Genomic DNA, 17,965 nt, shown 5'->3' with positions numbered 1-17,965 from the left:
TATCCAACATCTAAACGCTGTGTGGAAAATTCCTTTGAAGAAAAACTTGTTTTGTTGTTTGGCATGTTCTTAACATAAAGTCTGCACTTTCCTATGAAAATGACATGCTTATATCATGTGAAAAATTATGTTTATGAGTAAAGTCATGAGATAAGGGTAGAATTTCATATACTGTAAAATAATCAAGTAATCAAAAATCTGAATGCAAAATATAAATGCTATATATATATATATATATATATATATATATATGTTTGTGTGTGTGTGTGTGTGTGTGTGTGTTAAGTGCTTAGCACTGAAAGAATCTTACGCTACAGCTGTTCCTAATATCATTCCTTTGCTCCTTGGAGGTCTAACTGAGGCAGCCAATTAGCAGCAGTCCTACACATTCCACTCTTACAGCCTCCAGTCTGATTGGTAGAGAAAACTCCAGAAGGTGCTCTGGGCTTCTTTTGGGATCTGCAGAACCTCTATAAAGGGGGGGGAGGGGTTAGAGTAAAGTCACCCAGCAGCTGATACTGGCCATCTCTAAAAATAGAGCATAGATAGAACTGCCTGCCACTACTAAATCGCTTGTAGCATAAAGTTCAAGAAGACTAGTTGGAACAGCTTAATCTAACTTGGATATTGTCAATTGGAGTTTTCCTTCATATCTTCAGGATGCCCAAGATTGTGAGACCTGATGACTGGTAAACTAAAATAAAAGTTTTTTTGCAGTATTTTTAAATTGTTGCTAAGTTGCAGAGAGCAGACTTGTTAATATGATTTGCTGTTATTTGAATACCTTTATATATCTCAGATTGTTGACATCATATGATCCACTGGGACGTAATGATTACAGTGGTTTCACTCTCCTCATTTTCTACAGCCAACCAGCTAGAGTGCTGTGGTTTGACCGAAAGAAGTATGTGACAGTAAATTTTATAGTGCAAAACTGCAGAGACCTCCAGGTGGACATACAGAAAGACAAAATGATTTTAAGGTGGGTTTTTTTTTTCTCATGACCCAGTTTTTATTTAATGGTACTGTATATCAAGTGATTTAATATACTATAAATAATGTGAATGTCAGGGTGAATTAATTAAATTGCACTGTTTACATTCTGTGAAGCAAGGTGGTTTTACTATTGTGTCCTGGCAGCTGCAAAACAGAGGATGACATAAGTATCTACAATGAGATTCACTTCTACGACCAGGTCCACATTCACGTAAGTGTTTTTTTCCTTCTAACTGTAGTCTCCCATTGTTCAAACTTCCTGGACTGTGATCAGCTGAATTGAATAATGGTACTTTATCGGTCCTTATGGGGAAATATTCTTTTTGCTGGCCCATCTTGTACCCCATGAAACACAGAGGCATACATACAGGTGAGAGAAGACTTGGGGGGGGGGGGGGGGGGTCATGGTGGAAGGTCAGCCAGTGCACAGTGCCCCCAGGGACACCTGGGGGTTAAGGGTTTTGCCCTGTGGCCTATTGGTGGCATCAGTCTGCTAGACCTGGGATTTGAACTGGTGACCTTCTGATCATAAGTACAGGGTTCTAACGGGCTGAGCCACACAACATCCCAACCTGAAAGGTTAAATTATGTCTTGACTCAACAGGACTCCAGGGAAACACGACATGACCGCACTGTCCACGTCCTCCTGAGGAAAGTAAAGGAGAATGTTGCCTGGCCTCGCTTGACCAAAGACCCTGTCAAGGCAAGGAGCAACTAAAAAAAAAGAATTGGTTGTTTTTTCCACTTAGTATTACATATGAGATACATTAGTGCATGTCTGTCCCATGTTGGGATTTTACCTCTTTCTCAGGTATTTCACATTGTGGTACCCAATCAAGACTGGCCATTATTGCGTGAAAAGTTGCAGAGTTCATGTTGCAATTGTGCTTTGTAATTATTAAGGCTTGCCCAATCCATCTCTCACTAGACCATAGGAGTTATATATGCAATCAAAGATAGCCATCCATCCGTTTTCAATAACTGTTTGTCCAGTACAGGTTAACGGGGAGCTTAGGGCCAATAGCAGGAAGCATAAAGCATGAGACAGGGGACACTGTAGGTGGGCAACCAGCCCTTCACATGGCACACACACTCACAAATGTAATCACAGAAGGGGCTATCAGAGTACATGAAAACCCAGGCAGGGAAAGACATGCAAGCTACACACACACAGAACTAGGAGTGGGGACCAAACCCAGAATCAGAGGTGGAAATTTGAGGTCCAGAAAGTAAAAGTTCAGACCAAGAGTTTGTTTCAACCAACCAGTTGCATACTCTGTGACTGTGACTCTTTATAATTAACTGGTTGGTTGAAACAAAATCTTGGTTTGGACTTCTACTTTCTGGATCTGAACTTTCCACCTCTGCCCAGAACCACAGAGAAATCAGAGTACGGTGCCACCCACCAAGTCACTGTAATGAAGCATTATAAAATCCCTTTGAAATGCTGTTTTTTAATAATCTGTGTTCACATGCAGCCCATCTGGCTTTCTGTGGACTTTGACAACTGGAGAGACTGGGAGCATGAAGAGGAGGAGGGAATGGAGGAGTATGGTCATTATGTGGATGTAAGTGCCACCGAAACCACACTGGCTTACAAAGGCTAGATTGGTTGTGTATCAGCAAAAACACAGAACAAGCATCAAAGTTTCAGAAAAGACACCTTTTTTAAAATGTGTGGCCAACAAAACACTATAGTGTTTAAGAAATCAGTCTTGCGACCAAACATAAAAGGCAATACTTCAGCAAGATGCTATAATTAAGTGTTAGCTTTGCAGGTTGCTATGGATAACATGCCCTTTTCCCTCCTAGATGCTGAAAGATATGAGCAAAAAGACAGAAATTCCAACGATGGATGACCTTGATGATTTGGATGTTAGTATTTATTCCTCTTTCCCCAGCTACTATAAACAGTAGTCATAAAGTACTGGTAGAATTAAACAATTTTGAAATACAGCTCTCTTTTTGTTAATAGGCTTTAAATTTTATTAATGTAGTCACATGAAATGTATTCATAATACATAATGTGTTTTTTTCTCTCCTTTTTTCAGGATGATTGAGGTTGAATAAATGTAATCCAGGTAATGAACATCAGGCTAAATTGTACACATCTCACATTATTTGCATGATATTTGTACAACCAGTGAGGCAGAAGAACATTTACATTTCTGTTAAGCTGCCTGAGGGTATAAGAAATATAAACAATTAGCATCTGATGGCACATAGGGGGTTAGATACACATTGTGACTCCCATGAAAGTATACCTTATTCTGTTCTCAAACCTTACTTATCCTTTGATTTTGCAATGCTTTGGTTGACATCATATAATAGGATATTCAGAACCCTTAAAGTGAATGCTGTTTTGTTCTAGATTTTCCACAGGCCTGATGTGAAATGACAAACTGATTCTACAAGGACAGAAAGTAGAGAAGACAAAGCTCCTGTGGCAATTGTTAGCATTTCTTGGTGCTATGTGTACAGTCAAAATGCATGTGGTTCCCTAGTAACCGGTAAAGCCTAGTAATGGATTTTTACCATTACTTATAAGATCATAGATGACCCCTTAGTAATTTCTGTTACAAGCTGACAGTCCACATCTGGAGCCAAGGACAAAGATCTTCTGTATTATAACTGAAGAATCTTCACTTTTGTGCTCACTTATCTGGATAGCTTATTAATTCACATTCAATTTGACCAAGAAAACTTCATTGATGTGGGAATTTTCTTAAAGATGAAGTTTTCTCCCTCAGACTCAGCTGTGCAAGTTAAGTGTTTAGCTATGCTTTAAATCAAAATGTGGTTGTAAGTTCGGCACTGGTGTAATGGACTTGGCTCTTCCCCCTTGTGAGGAGACAGGGAGGTTAGCAAGAATGTGTAGGCTGACCTCTTATCCTAGTAAACCTGTCAGGTTCCAGCAGTTCTTATTGCCAGCAACGTGAAAGGATGCGCTGATTGTTAAAGCGTCTGCAATATGACCAATGAAGTGTAAATTAAGCAACTGGCATGAGTGTCAGTGGAGTATACAGCCTTGCTCGGGATCACCAACTGAAGGTGTTGCAGATGACTGGTGCAGAACTATCACACATGTTCAGATTTGGGAGAAAATAAGCAAGACTGACAATGACAGTCATTTTACAGTTTGTACGTGCTTGCAAATCAAGTTATATGTATAATGATAAATGTATTTTTAAAATTGATGTGTGTAATGTATTATTAAAATCATGGTAAAAAGCTTTTTCCTGGCCTCAATATATCTTTTATGAAAATAGTTAATACTATATAGTTAGTTAATACATCTCCTTATAGTGTCTACCAATATTAGGATACTTGTACAAAATACAACTGTATTTGTCAGACAATTCTAATAAGCCTGTACAGGGGCACTGTGGTGGCGGGGTAGAACGATTCCAAAGGACCCTGGATAACAAAGGCCATAAGAAATGTGGGGCATAGTTTGATTTGTCTGGGTTGGGGGCTATCATAAAGCATTTTGGCTCCCCTGTGTGGCTGTAACAAAACAGCGCTTTCAGGATTTATGTTAACATTAGTGTTTTCACAAGAAAACACTTTATACCTTATATCCTTATTCAAAAGATGTGGATTTCACACTATTGTGGTATTTACCGACCATTCTGCTTGTAATTCATTCACCTGCTACATCCTGTCAGTGCAGTCTTCTGTTCCGCGAAGTACATGATCGTGCCTTTTTGTCCCCTATCGCTATCTGTAGGTTTCTGTACCGAGCTGAGGAGAGCCGGGTGATCGATTGTAATATTGAGATTTTGTAATAAAATTAAAAAATGGCCTTTCAGTGCCAAAGGGACTGTTACATGCAAGAGGTAGGATGCAAGCATTTTCATGTTTTAATCAGTTTAAGTTGAAAATGGTTCAGTTTTGGATCGCAAATTCGCCATTAACACAGGAACCCAAAAAAGTACAGTAGACTGAATTGGATAGGGTCATATAATGTTCATTGTGTATGTTATACCCAAAGTTTGTGCACTTGGGCTTTCGTGTTCTTGACGTAGAAGTGATTTCATATTTATCTAAGTTTAAGCCATGTGCTCACATCATTACCAGCTGTCCCGGAAAATCAAGCGGGCAGGAGTAATTGCAGCTGTCACTGTGTTGAGTCAGGATGAGCATAAATGCGCCTGAAACAGTTTTTATCACCACTGGTTAATGTGATCGGGCTTGATACTTTAATGAGTGCCTCGGAAAACGTCAATAGAGTCTGGCTGCAGATCCACTGAGACTCATGTCCACTGAGACGCAGGAAGTGACATCACGTCCACTGACACGCAGGAAGTGGCATCACTAATCCACTGAGACGCAGCCATAGATATCTTCTATTATACATCTTACTTTTAGTTCATTTAAAAATGGTTCGCAGTTATCACTTGTTTGTATGCATATACAGTCGTCCCTCGCCACTTCGCGGCTTCACTCCATCGCGGTTTTTTGTCTATTGATTAAAAAGTTGATCGAGACAATGAAAATGATACATCGCTACGCACCGGAAGCATCTTTGCTCTTCGTAATTAGATGTATAATAATAACAATTATAATGTCTAATATTTATTTTCTATTATTTTTTCTAATATTTTGGGTAATACGAGTGTAATTTTCATGACCTACCTGTCCGATCCTCTTGTGTGCCACGGCCCCTTATTAACCACATATGCAGCCCTGATTGTGACCAGTTGTTTTCTGTCAATTTGATTCTGTTTCTGTCAGTGTCTATAACCCCAGGTCTGTCGTTGACGTTTTGATGTTACATGTTCCTGTCCCGCATGTGGAGTGATTCCAAATAAATCCTTCAATCCTGACTCCTCGTGTCCCCGTTCCTGCTTCCCTGTCCAGCAGTCATAAACTATTGGTGACTAAAGGATGTTATTCCATCTCTAGAGGGCTCTAATAATGTTAAAATCCGTATTTAGAAGGTCGTAAACAGGTTTCCAATGCTCATACTACGAAAATATTCGATTTCTAAAGAATCCTATTTCGCGGATTTCGCCTATTGCGGGTTATTTTTAGAACGTAACTCCCGCGATTAACGAGGGACCACTGTATTACTAAATCATAGATTATTTTTAAAATAGTTTGTGCTTATCACATTTGAATTATACATTTATAAAAGTAGTTTGTACGTATAATTAAGAATCGCATAACTTAAAATTTAATAAAATTGTGTACTTAACAAATTATATCACCTGTAGTCCTGATTGTGACTGTCAATGGTGACCAGATTTTTTCCCCCCTCAGAGTATTATATTGAAGCCTTAAAGACTGCAGAATTATGCTTCTCGCAGAGCTTTACTCCATACCTCTGTTATTCGAAGATAATGTAAGTGTTACATAAATAAATCACTATACATAGATAATTTGGCAAACATTTCTTGTAGTGTATTGATATATAAATTTGAACAAACGTGCAAAAAAAAAAAAGTATATGGAACAGAATAAAAAGAATACAAATTTTTCCTTATGTAAACATGGCATGAATTTTAAGACCCATCCTATCAACGCAATTGGAGAGCAAGGTTTCCATGTCCTCCTTATTATTAAAAATAAACATGAATGGATCATTCCTGTTGTCACTTTGACCCTCCAGGACCTCTTGCGAATCCAGCACACGGCACTGCAGAGGTCCCTCATGATGCACGACTCCTATATGACATTGGAAGTAAATATCAGGGATCGAATAAGTTAATCAGGTGCAGCTGGTAATCAACAGGAAACCACCTAAGAAAAATGAGGGACACACACACACACACACACACCACTAGCATTCTATTCTATTACACTTTGTAGAGCAGTCTCACCCTCGAGAGAGGCTCCAAGTTTGCTTTCAGCAGGTGTGAAGCTTCCTCAGTCTTCCTCAGTCCATGTCTGAGTAGTACAAGTACACATCATTTACACTACCAAGACATAATGTTTCAATATCTCAATGTATCAATGGTGAATTACCCATATATGCAAAACCTCTCCATTAGCTGAATGCACTACCACTGATGAATTAATGGAATATCACCTTAAAAAACCTCCCTGCTGAGCTTTACCTGGTATTCTATATCTGACAAACCTCCTTCACTGCAAAGAAAGGGCACGTGATTCTGCATCTGAATGCATCTCAATGTAAAACACGATGCTTTCCATACATACTTTTCCAGACCACTGTTAGGCACCACCATTTCCTTATCCTTTGCATGTTAGACTGAATATAAAAAGACAAAAACCATGCATTCAGAATGTTAGAAAGGGCACCTTTTTCTCGTATAGATAACTATGCAACATTCTACAGCGTCGCAAAGAATATCTTCTTAATGACGTACTTACAGCAGTAAAGTGGAATGGTTCCCCCAAGGCCATGCAGAGTGCATACTGACAAAAACATCAATTGAAAGTATATCACAAGTGTTACACCCGACAATTCAAGGTGGTCCTTCTTACCATCAACATGAACACACCACAGTCCACAGATCCAATCTGTTTTGGAACATCCTGCAAAATACAATGCATGATACTAAGGACAGTTGTTTCCAATAGAAACATACGATGCATGAAATGGTACAACACAAATGGGTACCAAGGAATGCTAAATGTTAGTAAGATGTAGTTAAATAAACACTGTTCTGAGAACATATCTACTTCATACACCAGAGTTTAGGAAAATCCAGTTATGTTAATATGATTTTACAAACCAGAAATTCCTATAGATTACATACCTTGGAATGAAATTCCATTCTTTGCGTGTGAATCTAAATGCACCTGGGCTCGCAGTAACGTTGTCGGTTTAAACATCGTTACTGGGCACAAAGGGCAATGGAAACTATTGCAACAGTTAGCACATCTTGCTAACTGAGGCACGGCATTCCTTCGACAAATTGACCTGTGCATCTGTTGGTCAAAATGAAAAACAAAGCACCGTGAAAACGATTGTGTATGCATTTATGGGCTTTTGAAGGAGTTAGAGTACTTGAATGCAATTAAGCAACACAGCGATTTGAGTCTGGCTAACTTACATTTACTGTATATATGCATTTCAGTTGCATGAAAACACCATTCAACTGATCAGAGTAATCCACGCATGAAAATAAGTTATTAAGTTAATGTAGCAACAACCTAAGCACGAATTGTGTTTTATAGCAGCCAAACAATAGCGAACAAAAAAACAATTCCAACCGTTCTAAACATAACGAACAAAAACCATTCCACTTCTAAACATAGCAAACAAAGTTCCCATCCTTCCTGAATAACTAATAACTGAACATATATAAACAATTAAAACTGAACTTACCGTTCTACTTTCCTTGGCCAATGTCTTGCTAAACAATGGACGCGCTGCTAATGCTCGTGAGTAAAGTATCCACCAAACTTTATGCGTGACGTCATTTCCGGGCGCTCAGTGGACTTCCTGCGTCTCAGTGGACGTGAGCCTCAGTGGATGTCTGCAGCCAGACCCTTCTCGAAAACGTGACAACTATTGAATCCTCTGCTGTATCAGACGCACAAATGTTCTACGACAGGTCTGCTATCTGCATCTGTCTGTCAGGATTTTCTTAGTTACATACAATAACGATTGTAACACAGAAGGAATATCACATAGGTATAGCTGAGTAAAAAGGGAAAAAATAATGCTTTACCTACGCCAACCGTTGAAATGAAACAAATTACAAACTACGTTGTATTTTCCATACAGGTAAACTGACGCTTAACTTACAGACGTTTTCGCTTTCAGTTTGTCACCACAGTGGTGTCCTGCTGTCCTTCTGAACTGAAACTGGAAAACAATGGGAAGAAGGAGAAGGTGAAGGGTTTTAATGTTATACTCAAAGACACCATTCTGTTTCCCGAGGGAGGTGGGCAGGTAAGTAGTGGTGATTCACATCTAACGGCTCAAAATCTGTCACTCAAGTTATGGAGTGAAATGGCTAATCTACTGTCCATCCATCTTTCAACTGTACATCTTCAACCTTGCAGTAGCAGGTTGCAGGAATCCTGGAGCCTATAGCCAGGGTTGTCAACTCTGAGGCATCTGGCGTGACACTCGCTATATCTAACTCACGCACACGCAAAAAATCTTATGGCAAATCTATATTATTCCATTATAAACCTAAAATTGGCTGCACCAAAAGCTTTGGGGTAGTTTGCAAACCATACAGACTATTTACAAGATAATAAAACTGTAACATACATGTGCATGTGTGTGCAGACTTGTCTGGAATTGAAAATCTCACGCCAGCCAGCTGACTAAAGTTGGCAACACTGCTATAGCAGGAAGCATAAGGCACAAGGCAGGGGAGCTCTGTTGATGGGGCATATTCGAATGCTATAGGCCAGGGCTGCCAAATTCCAGTCCCAGGGGGCCAGAATCCAGGAGTTTGCAGATTTCCCTGCTGAACACACATCTTAATCAGCTAATTACCAGGTTTAGTAGGTGTGCTTGAGTGGGGAAATCTGCAAACTCTGTTGAATTCTGGCCCTCCAGGACCAGAATTGGGCAACCCTGCTAAAGGCGATTTAGAGACACTAGCTTACTTAAGTCCAAACCTGTGTACTGTCAGTGGAAACCCGTGCAAACTGCAAGCACACGAAACGGTAGTAACGGTAGTCCATCAAGTCGTTAGGTGCAGGTGATTGCCAGTCGCCCCTGGGTCTTGTCCTGCCGTTTTAGTTATGTAGAAAGATCCAGAGCTCAGTCTCCAGGCTCTGTTTGAAAACTGGGCCCATGTTATGAAGAGGTCCTGATACTCTGTCCTGCACGCTGCAGCCAGATGACCGGGGGACCATCGCGGGCGTGCCTGTCCTGAGAGTTACGAGGCAGGGGGCGGAGGCTGTACATTTTGTGAGCTCTCCGCTAGAGGTGGGATTGGAAGTCCAGCTGAAGGTGGACTGGGATCGCAGGTTTGACCACATGCAGCAGCATTCTGGTAAAACTCTGTTATTAAAGTTGTAACTAGTTTTTTGTATGCAATGTTTTTCTAATGTGAGTAAACTTTTTCTCTGTTGATCTCTATATGTTTTAAATATCATTGTAACCCCTGATGTTCACATTGACAAATGTTACTTCATGTGTTTCAAAGTATAAGCTGTAAATGTAACCCATTTTGGAGGCCCGTTTATAACATTTGCATCTCTTTGTTAGTATTGTAAATTTCTTAAATGTCGTTACTTTGTTCACTCTCAGGTCAGCATTTAATCACAGCCATGGCTGACAGCATGTTTAGTTACAAGACCACCTCCTGGTAAGCAGTTTACTTATAAATAAAAGAAATGAAGGTAAGATTTGCCTGCTTATCAATTATTAATTAGTATTAATTATTTTCTCGCTTTTTTAAAACAGGAAAGATATGTTTTAGTCATTCATATGACCAACCAGAATTGAATAATGCACAAAAATGTATGTGGTAACCTAATATGTGTGGGAGAGTAATGTTTTAATGCTTGAAAAATATGCAATCTGTTATCTGAGATAATTTGCTGACTTTCTAAGGAAATGCTGATGAGTGTGTGCTTTTATTGGATCTGTTCACAGGGAACTGGGGCGTCAGCGCAGCACTATTGAGCTGGACACGGGCACAGCAAAGCCTGGGGAGATAGAGGCCCTGGAGAGAGCTGTGAATGAGAAGATCCGGGAGCATGTCCCGGTCACAGTCAAAGTGCTCACGCTAGACGACCCGGCTATGGAGCAGGTTACCTGTCGAATGCGGACAGATCACAGAGGGAAATTACTGAATTTACATGCCGCTTTTATTAAAATTGGACTGAATTTGTATTTCCAGTTCTTACAAAATAAAAACTACAGTCGTGTGTCACTTAGTGGGGATACGTTCTGAGAAATGCGTTGTGATTTTGTCGTTGTGCAAACATCACAGAGTGTACACCTAGATGGTATAGTCTACTACACACCTAGGCTATATGGTATAGCCTAGATAACGATACAAAGTACAGTAAATACATAAACCATAAGCATAATTGTTTGTTTACACCAACATCAACATAAACCCGTATTACCTTGCACTACAATGTTACAATGGCTATGATGTGATAGGAATTTTTCAATTCTATTATTATCCTGTGGGACCATCGTCATATGTGCAGTCCATCATTAACCAAAATGTTGTTTTAATCGTACCGACAGTCTTATTAGTCTCAAGATGGCTGTTAATTCTCAGTTATAACTAAGCCATGTGCACTTATGAATTCATCATGAAAAAAAATCATCGTGAGATTCAGATGGATTCTTTGATCAGTCAGTATTATTTTAAAGATTTGCAGACTCAGTTTGATCTGTTTCAAGTGTATCCATTCATGCTTTTTTCTTTTCTTGGGAGGCATTGTTGTTCTTGTTCACCCAGGTTAGCCGGCCTGAAATAGTTTTTCTTGCAGCAGAGGACTTACAGAGCAGATTCAGGGGCTGTGAAATCTCAGTGTTCTGGCTGTAGGACTGGGTCAGAATCGCCTGGTAATCGTGTGGTTTTGATCCTCCTCCCCCAGGTGAGAAGCCGTGGTCTCCCAGAAGACGCTGTGGGGCCCATCCGAGTGATCGACATCGAGGGCGTGGATGCCAACATGTGCTGTGGAACCCACGTGTCAAACCTCAGCCACCTGCAGGTGATGTCTCCGAGGTGCCGAGGGCAGCACCATCCTCTCTGTTAAGTCATTCCAGATGCACCTGGAAGTTTAAACCCAGTTTTAAACCCAGTTTTTTGAAGTGATCCCTTTAGAGATGCTGTTTTTTCACATAGATAGACAATGCAAGTTAGGAGGAGGGAAGAGTAACTTAATTGCAAAGAATTTCTTTCCATCATCCATCCATCCATTCATCCATTCGTTCATCCATTCATATGTCCATCAATCTGTCCTTCAGCAAGTACTTGTCCAGGATAAGCATGTTGTGTCATTCATATTCATTTCCCAGTTCTTCTCACAGTCTCTAATCGTCAATTTCAGGTTATAAAAATCCTGGGGATTGAAAAGGGAAAGAAAAACAAAATCAACTTGATTTTCCTTGCTGGAAACCGGGTTCTTAAGTATGCTGAGAAGAGCTACACCATAGAGCGGGCTTTGACAGCGCTTCTGAAGTAAGAGGACACACAAGAGCAGTGATCTTTGTAACTAGAAATGTTAAGTCATTCTTGGCTTTGGGCTAGCCTCTGTTTATTTTGTTGGTTATATACGGTCAACCAATTAATAGGCATTATTAGGTACCGTATTTTCCGCACTATAACGCGCACTGCATTATAAGGCGCACCGTTAATCAGTGGTCTATTTTCAAACTTTTTCCACATACAAGGCGCACCGGACTTTAAGGCGCTTTAAGCAAAACAAAACAGTCAGATAAGCCAGTCAACGAAAATTAATTTTACATTACGTGTTCACAATGACTGTCAACATTGTTCAAACGTTTATGAGCGTCTTCACTACTCTTTAACACGTAAAAAAACAAGAGTCTTATACCGCTAAATCGAAAGTCAGCCTATTAACAATAACTCAAAATTGAACACTTATAATACGGTCCTATACCGCTACATCAAAAGTCAGCGTATTCATAATAACTCTTGAAATTGTTAATTTATAACACGTGAAGCACTACACAATACACTCACTTTTCAATACTAAAACATTCTAATCGCTTCGAGTTCAGTATGCACAACAAAAATTAATCCACGTTTAAAGCGCACTGGATTATAAGGCGCACTGTTATTTTTTAAGAAAATCTAAGGCTTTTTAGTGCGCCTTATAGTGCGGAAAATACGGTATTAGGAAATACCTTATGAAAGCATTCCTAATATCATATTCCTAATGCAGTACAAAAAGGACTCTCTGTATGGAATAATTCATTATCCATAATTTTTTTCATTCTGAGCATCCATTTAAATGTAATTTTTAATTGTAATTTTTCATAATATAAAAAGTACAGTACATGGAGCAGCGTGGCTTGAGTGATTCCAAACTGGCAGCCAAACTCGTACCTCAGTATATGGTGACTGGGCTTGGCCCCCTGTAACTCACAGGACAGGAGCAGACGACCACGTTGAAGCTGTGGACAAGGTGCAGAAGTCAGTCAAGGCATTGCAGAAGGTAAGAGAAAACATTACCGTGAATCTCCAAGGTGCCAAAAAATGATGCTTTTTATGGTAATGTTAATTATTTAGGATTATTTAATAAGTCTTTATTTTTCTGTGCAGAGTAACCTCAGTCTCTTACGAGATATGGCGGTGCTAATTGCACAAAACTACAAGAACAATCCAAACCGAGGCAACCTGTTCTGCTTACACAGGTAAGGGTCTTCCCCGCTAACCATTTTGCATTATATGAGCATGTGCCGAATATTATAATTAAGATATGCAAACCATCATAGTGTCCGGTTTTTCTGATGTTCCCAAAACATTATCCCACTACTACAATTACTACTACAACAAAGAATTGTACTAAAGCATGATAAAGTTGCAGGTAACACTGTTGCTATGCACTTCAAAAGTAATGGGTTCAAGGCTGGATAGCACATTCGCAGTATTCACATATAACCCTTTCATAAATAGTTTTTTTTTTTTTTTTTAAATAAAATTTTCAACATTAATTGCGTTAACATTAGTACCTGAAAATCCTTTTATCATGCTGACATTGACATGGAAATAGCATTCAGTTAATGTTACAGTAAGAGCGTTGTCTGCCAACTTTAAGAAGACCTTATGGTAATGTTGGCTAACATTCTGAGAACTTTGTTAGCTGGGCTTTATCCTTTGTTTGCTTAGGTGCGATGCTGAAATGATCACACTAGATGGCGACCTTGTTACAAAATGTGCTCTTAGAAAATGACCAAGAAATGTTGTGTTTGTATGTTGCCGGGTTGGGTGTGGTTATAATAGTTCTGCTCTTAATAGCTTTTTGTGGTTTGCTTTCTTTGCAGAAAGGAAGGTGATAATGAGTTTATGAATATAATAGCAAATGAAATCGGCACAGAGGTTTGTTTTTCTTTTTTGAGAATGATGTTGGATATAATGTTGAATAGCCCTTGACCCTGACCCTGGCTTATGAGCATGAATTTGGCCCCCACTCTGAATCTGTGGAGTTGCTGGTTCTCACTGGATCTGCCTTGCTTTCCTCTGGTACTCCAGCTTCCTCTTAGACGGCAAACATGTTTGGTGACTGTGTGCCCTGGAAATCCTGTCCATCCATCTTTCATAACCATTTATCCAGTACAGGATGGGATGCAGATCACAGGGGCACATTCCAACAACTATTCCACCCTTTTAGAGTCACCAGTTAACTTGACCACATGTTTCTGGATATGTGAGGGAATCAGAGTAGCTGGAGAAAGGCCAAGCAAACAGTGAGAAATCCACACACTGTGAGCAGTGACATTGATATCCCATCAGCCACTGCAGCTCCCCAGAATGGGTGATGTTGAATGTAAACAAGGCAGAATAAAAAGTTTCACTAGATAAGTGCACACAGTTATGCAGTGGGATTCTTTTTGCCATTGTTAAAGTCACATGGTTATACTGTTGCTCTGCTATAGTTTAGTGTTTAGGAGAAAAAAGTCAATGGGAAAGAAAGAGTTAAAGTTATGAGGAAAAAGTTATGAGTTATAGTTGTGGTGATTTAATGAAAACAACATTTAAAATGCCTCCGCTTTGGAGGACTACCCAGGAATATGTTGGGTTGGTGTCTGCTTACTGTCTGCCTTGCAAGGCACTGATGAAAACCAGACACTCTTGAAGATGCATGAACCATCTCTGTTCATCTCACCTCCCTCCAGGAAACGGTCTTGTTCTTGACAGTTGGAGAGGAGAAGGGAGCGGGGCTGTTCCTTCTAGTTGGACCCGAAGAGATTGTGGAGAAGATGGGACCAAGGTGAAGTGCAGTTAGAGGATCTTTTAGGGTTTCAGAATCACCAGTAGCTTGTGATGCCATGTGGAAAGCATGGCGCTCCCCTCGTCTGGGTTTAATTAATGAGTGTACAGAAATGAAACAGTGTGACAATTTTATGGTCAGTTCCTGTGTTTCGCAAGGTCTACGATCTGTTTGTTCTTTGTCAGTTGTAAGTTTTCTTAAACATTTTACCCTACATTTGTATATGTTTCACAAATGATTTCTTCCAAAGTGACACTTTTTCGGGGGGGAAATCAGGGTCAGTCAGTTGATGGAGCAATTAGGGACCAAACATTGAAATCCCTCTGCTGACCCTGCGATTTGAATCAGTGTTCATGAGCCAAACACTGTAGACTGCTTGGTTTTAATTATATGTTTTGTTTTGTTTTGTTTTGTTTTATTTTGTTACTTACTTTGTCTGTTTGTTTTTGGTGCCCTTACTCCAAAGTGTTTGTATCATCCCACTTGACATTGTTTGCCTCTATATCTGTGTCCTGGATGCAGGGTGGCGGAGCTACTGGAAGGGAAAGGCGCAGGGAAAAAAGGGAGATTCCAGGGCAAGGCCAGTCGGATGGAGCGCAGGGGGGAGGTGGAGGCCTTGCTGCAGGAGCACAGCCGGTGCCCCCACCTGGAGGAGTGAACGCACATGAGCACACCCCTGTTGTGTCACCCAGAGGCGGGGAGGTTATGGTGCTAATGCAGCCAGATGAAGCCCCCTGCAACACACCCACAGATATGCACAGGGGCTTACGCAGCCATAATTACTGGAAGCTGGAAGGACGGATTCTCCAGCAGTACACAGACACTCACAAAGGCAGACAAACCCAAAACCTAACAAGGATGTGTTGACGCTGTTGGTAATCATGTAGGAAATGCAGCAATTGAATTATTGATCATTTCTTTTTGTAGAAATACATCCTTCACGCAGAGTACATTTAAACTGGTACGTCTCCGATTGCTTTAGTACTGTAAACAGAGACTAATTTTATGCAACAGAGGTAAAATATGGCATATATGTACAGTGATTAGGAAATCATTTTTGGAAACGTATAAATCTCTGAAATGTGTACTTTTTTGTTTGTCAAAATGTACTTTATCATGAATATGTGTTCTGTGAATCCAATGCAACACTGTCGCTGAGTTCCTTTGATTCCGTCCAGTCTTTCCTTGTCGTTTCGATATTTCAGTTATAGCTTGAGATTTACCTCTGATACTTTAATACTCTAAAGTAAGTTGATTACTTTGACACATATTGAAAAGGCTCCTGTGATTCAGATGGCTGTTTGTGTGTCAGTTACACGGCCCCTGCTTGAGATCACGCCAGTTACACGGCTCCCGCTTGAGATCACGCCAGTTACATGGACCATATACATCACGCCGCAAGAACCCTGAGCTAAATTTGCCCTTAATTTCTCAATAATGTTATTGTCCAAAATGTCTTCCGTGACTCTGACATGCTTTATCTGTGAATTATGTTTTTAGTTAGGAAGCATGTCACCCAGGGAACACATAACTTATATAGGATAAGAGACGTCATAAGTTGGGAACCAGCAGTGGTGGATGCGGTTGGATAGAAACAAGAAAACAAAGGATATTAATTAACTATTAAGCATTATGAGCAGGTTAACCTTATCAACCAAAATGCCATTCCAGGATAATGGAAATAAGAATTTATAGCCGTAAGTTATCGGTATGTCTTGCAATGCTATGACTAATGAATTTGTTTATCTAGAAACCTTTGTCAGTCTGCCTTTTTATTGTGCTGTACCTGATAGTGGTTTATTTTAAATCTTACAAAAACTGAGTGGTATGATTTTTTTAAGTGATGACATCTGGTTATATATAATAGATTGCTTATTGAGTTATGAGTCTAATAATGCAATTTTCCTTAATCATTTCATAATCAAGTTTTTATTTTTTGACTCAGTTTCATCATAATAATGTTATTTAAATACCACAAAACACCTACAATTGGGGGACAAAATAATGGAAACACCAAACATTATAATAATTTCTAAGCCCTAATTGGGAGTCAATTCACACAGCTTCAGTCCACTTTGGAATGCTGTCCGACGCCTGTTCTTTGAGGGAAGAAGATGGAAATCTGCTTCATACTCTGCATTCTAGAAGTTCTTTTAAAGGATTGGTGATGTTTAGCTCTAGTCACTGGGGAGACCATGGCAGTCGCTTTTCTTCATCATAGTGCTCATGAAACCCTCAAATCTATGTGCCACTGTATATGGAGGCATCATGATGCAACAATATTCATACCATAGGATGCGCCTTGTCCTGTGAAATGACCTCAGATTGCTTGGCTGTTACACAGCTATGCCATACCAGATGGCATTCCAGACCATGAAGGATCTCTCACATTGAGGACTGAAGGCAACCTTTGACTTACTCAGAAAGTGAATCAGTTTCTCATGAAGGTAAAATAGTGAAAGATGGCTCCTTTGGGGGGGGGCACTGTGCGGATCAGTGGGTTAGGAGGCCGAGCCTGTTATCAAAAGGGCACCGGCTCAAATTCCTGGGTCAGCAACCTTTGGGGCCCTGAGCAAGGCCCATAACCCCCAGGGGCACCCTGACCCCGCTCTCTCAGAAAAAGAGAAAGAAACGTAGGTTGTTTTGGATAAAAGCACATTCCAAATAAGTGAAACATTATTTTTTTCCCATTGTTCAGGGTCCAGGTGAAGCTCTGTCTATTACCATGGGTGAGTTTTGACTTGTGAGATCTGTTCCTGTTTGCAGTCCGGTTTCTCTGTCTTCGATGTATCCTCATGATTTGCAGATGGTGTCCCTTCATACTTTCATTCAGCAATTTTTGATGCACCTGCAGTACAGGCACTATTTTGTCTCTTGTTTAACTACAATCTTCGAAAATTTGTATATATCAAAATACTCAGACCTCTCTTATATCCATATTCATTTGTTGTTTCTGTTATCTCCACCCTCTACATATGGTGATATTCATAGTCTCTATTTATCAGTTGACTTTTCCAAATGTTGATTGTAAATAATGGTGGATTCAACTTTTTAAGTTCTCATTTTTAATGCAAGGGTATTCATATTGCTTTTCAGTCTGGGAGAA

General features: G+C 39.9%; 2 protein-coding genes and 1 long non-coding RNA gene across 5 annotated transcripts; 2 read left to right on the top strand and 1 right to left on the bottom strand.

Moving 5' to 3' along the window:
• The first annotated feature begins 476 nt into the window (after positions 1-476).
• Positions 477-4,231, top strand: ptges3l (prostaglandin E synthase 3 like). 2 transcript variants are annotated; one of them, XM_023814384.2, is made up of 8 exons: positions 477-689; positions 869-982; positions 1,111-1,207; positions 1,601-1,699; positions 2,475-2,564; positions 2,809-2,871; positions 3,048-3,077; positions 3,368-4,231. In XM_023814384.2, exons 1-7 carry the CDS (start codon positions 661-663, stop codon positions 3,054-3,056), a joined length of 501 nt encoding a protein of 166 aa, XP_023670152.1. In that variant the 5' UTR covers positions 477-660; the 3' UTR covers positions 3,057-3,077; positions 3,368-4,231. The 2 variants fall into 2 exon arrangements, with proteins under 2 accessions (XP_023670152.1, XP_023670153.1); XM_023814385.2 differs by having other exon boundaries at positions 479-689; positions 1,141-1,207.
• Positions 4,232-4,695: 464 nt separating this feature from the next.
• On the top strand, positions 4,696-16,679 carry aarsd1 (alanyl-tRNA synthetase domain containing 1). The gene is made up of 12 exons (XM_023814383.2): positions 4,696-4,835; positions 8,738-8,866; positions 9,770-9,929; positions 10,187-10,244; positions 10,535-10,691; positions 11,497-11,613; positions 11,953-12,083; positions 13,017-13,083; positions 13,191-13,282; positions 13,913-13,967; positions 14,765-14,859; positions 15,382-16,679. The coding sequence occupies exons 1-12, from the start codon at positions 4,797-4,799 to the stop codon at positions 15,515-15,517; spliced, it is 1,236 nt and encodes a 411-aa protein (XP_023670151.1). The 5' UTR covers positions 4,696-4,796; the 3' UTR covers positions 15,518-16,679.
• On the bottom strand, positions 6,397-8,464 carry LOC140590896 (uncharacterized). 2 transcript variants are annotated; one of them, XR_011991795.1, is made up of 5 exons: positions 8,297-8,464; positions 7,725-7,896; positions 7,336-7,500; positions 6,822-7,213; positions 6,397-6,666 (listed from the first exon to the last, which is right to left on the bottom strand). It is a non-coding gene; the product is annotated as an uncharacterized lncRNA (long non-coding RNA). The 2 variants fall into 2 exon arrangements; XR_011991794.1 differs by having other exon boundaries at positions 6,822-7,500.
• Positions 16,680-17,965: the final 1,286 nt, after the last annotated feature.

The sequence above is a fragment of the Paramormyrops kingsleyae genome, chromosome 5, assembly GCF_048594095.1.
Source record: "Paramormyrops kingsleyae isolate MSU_618 chromosome 5, PKINGS_0.4, whole genome shotgun sequence".
NCBI lineage: Eukaryota > Metazoa > Chordata > Actinopteri > Osteoglossiformes > Mormyridae > Paramormyrops > Paramormyrops kingsleyae.
This window is presented reverse-complemented; position numbering and strand designations above follow the sequence as displayed.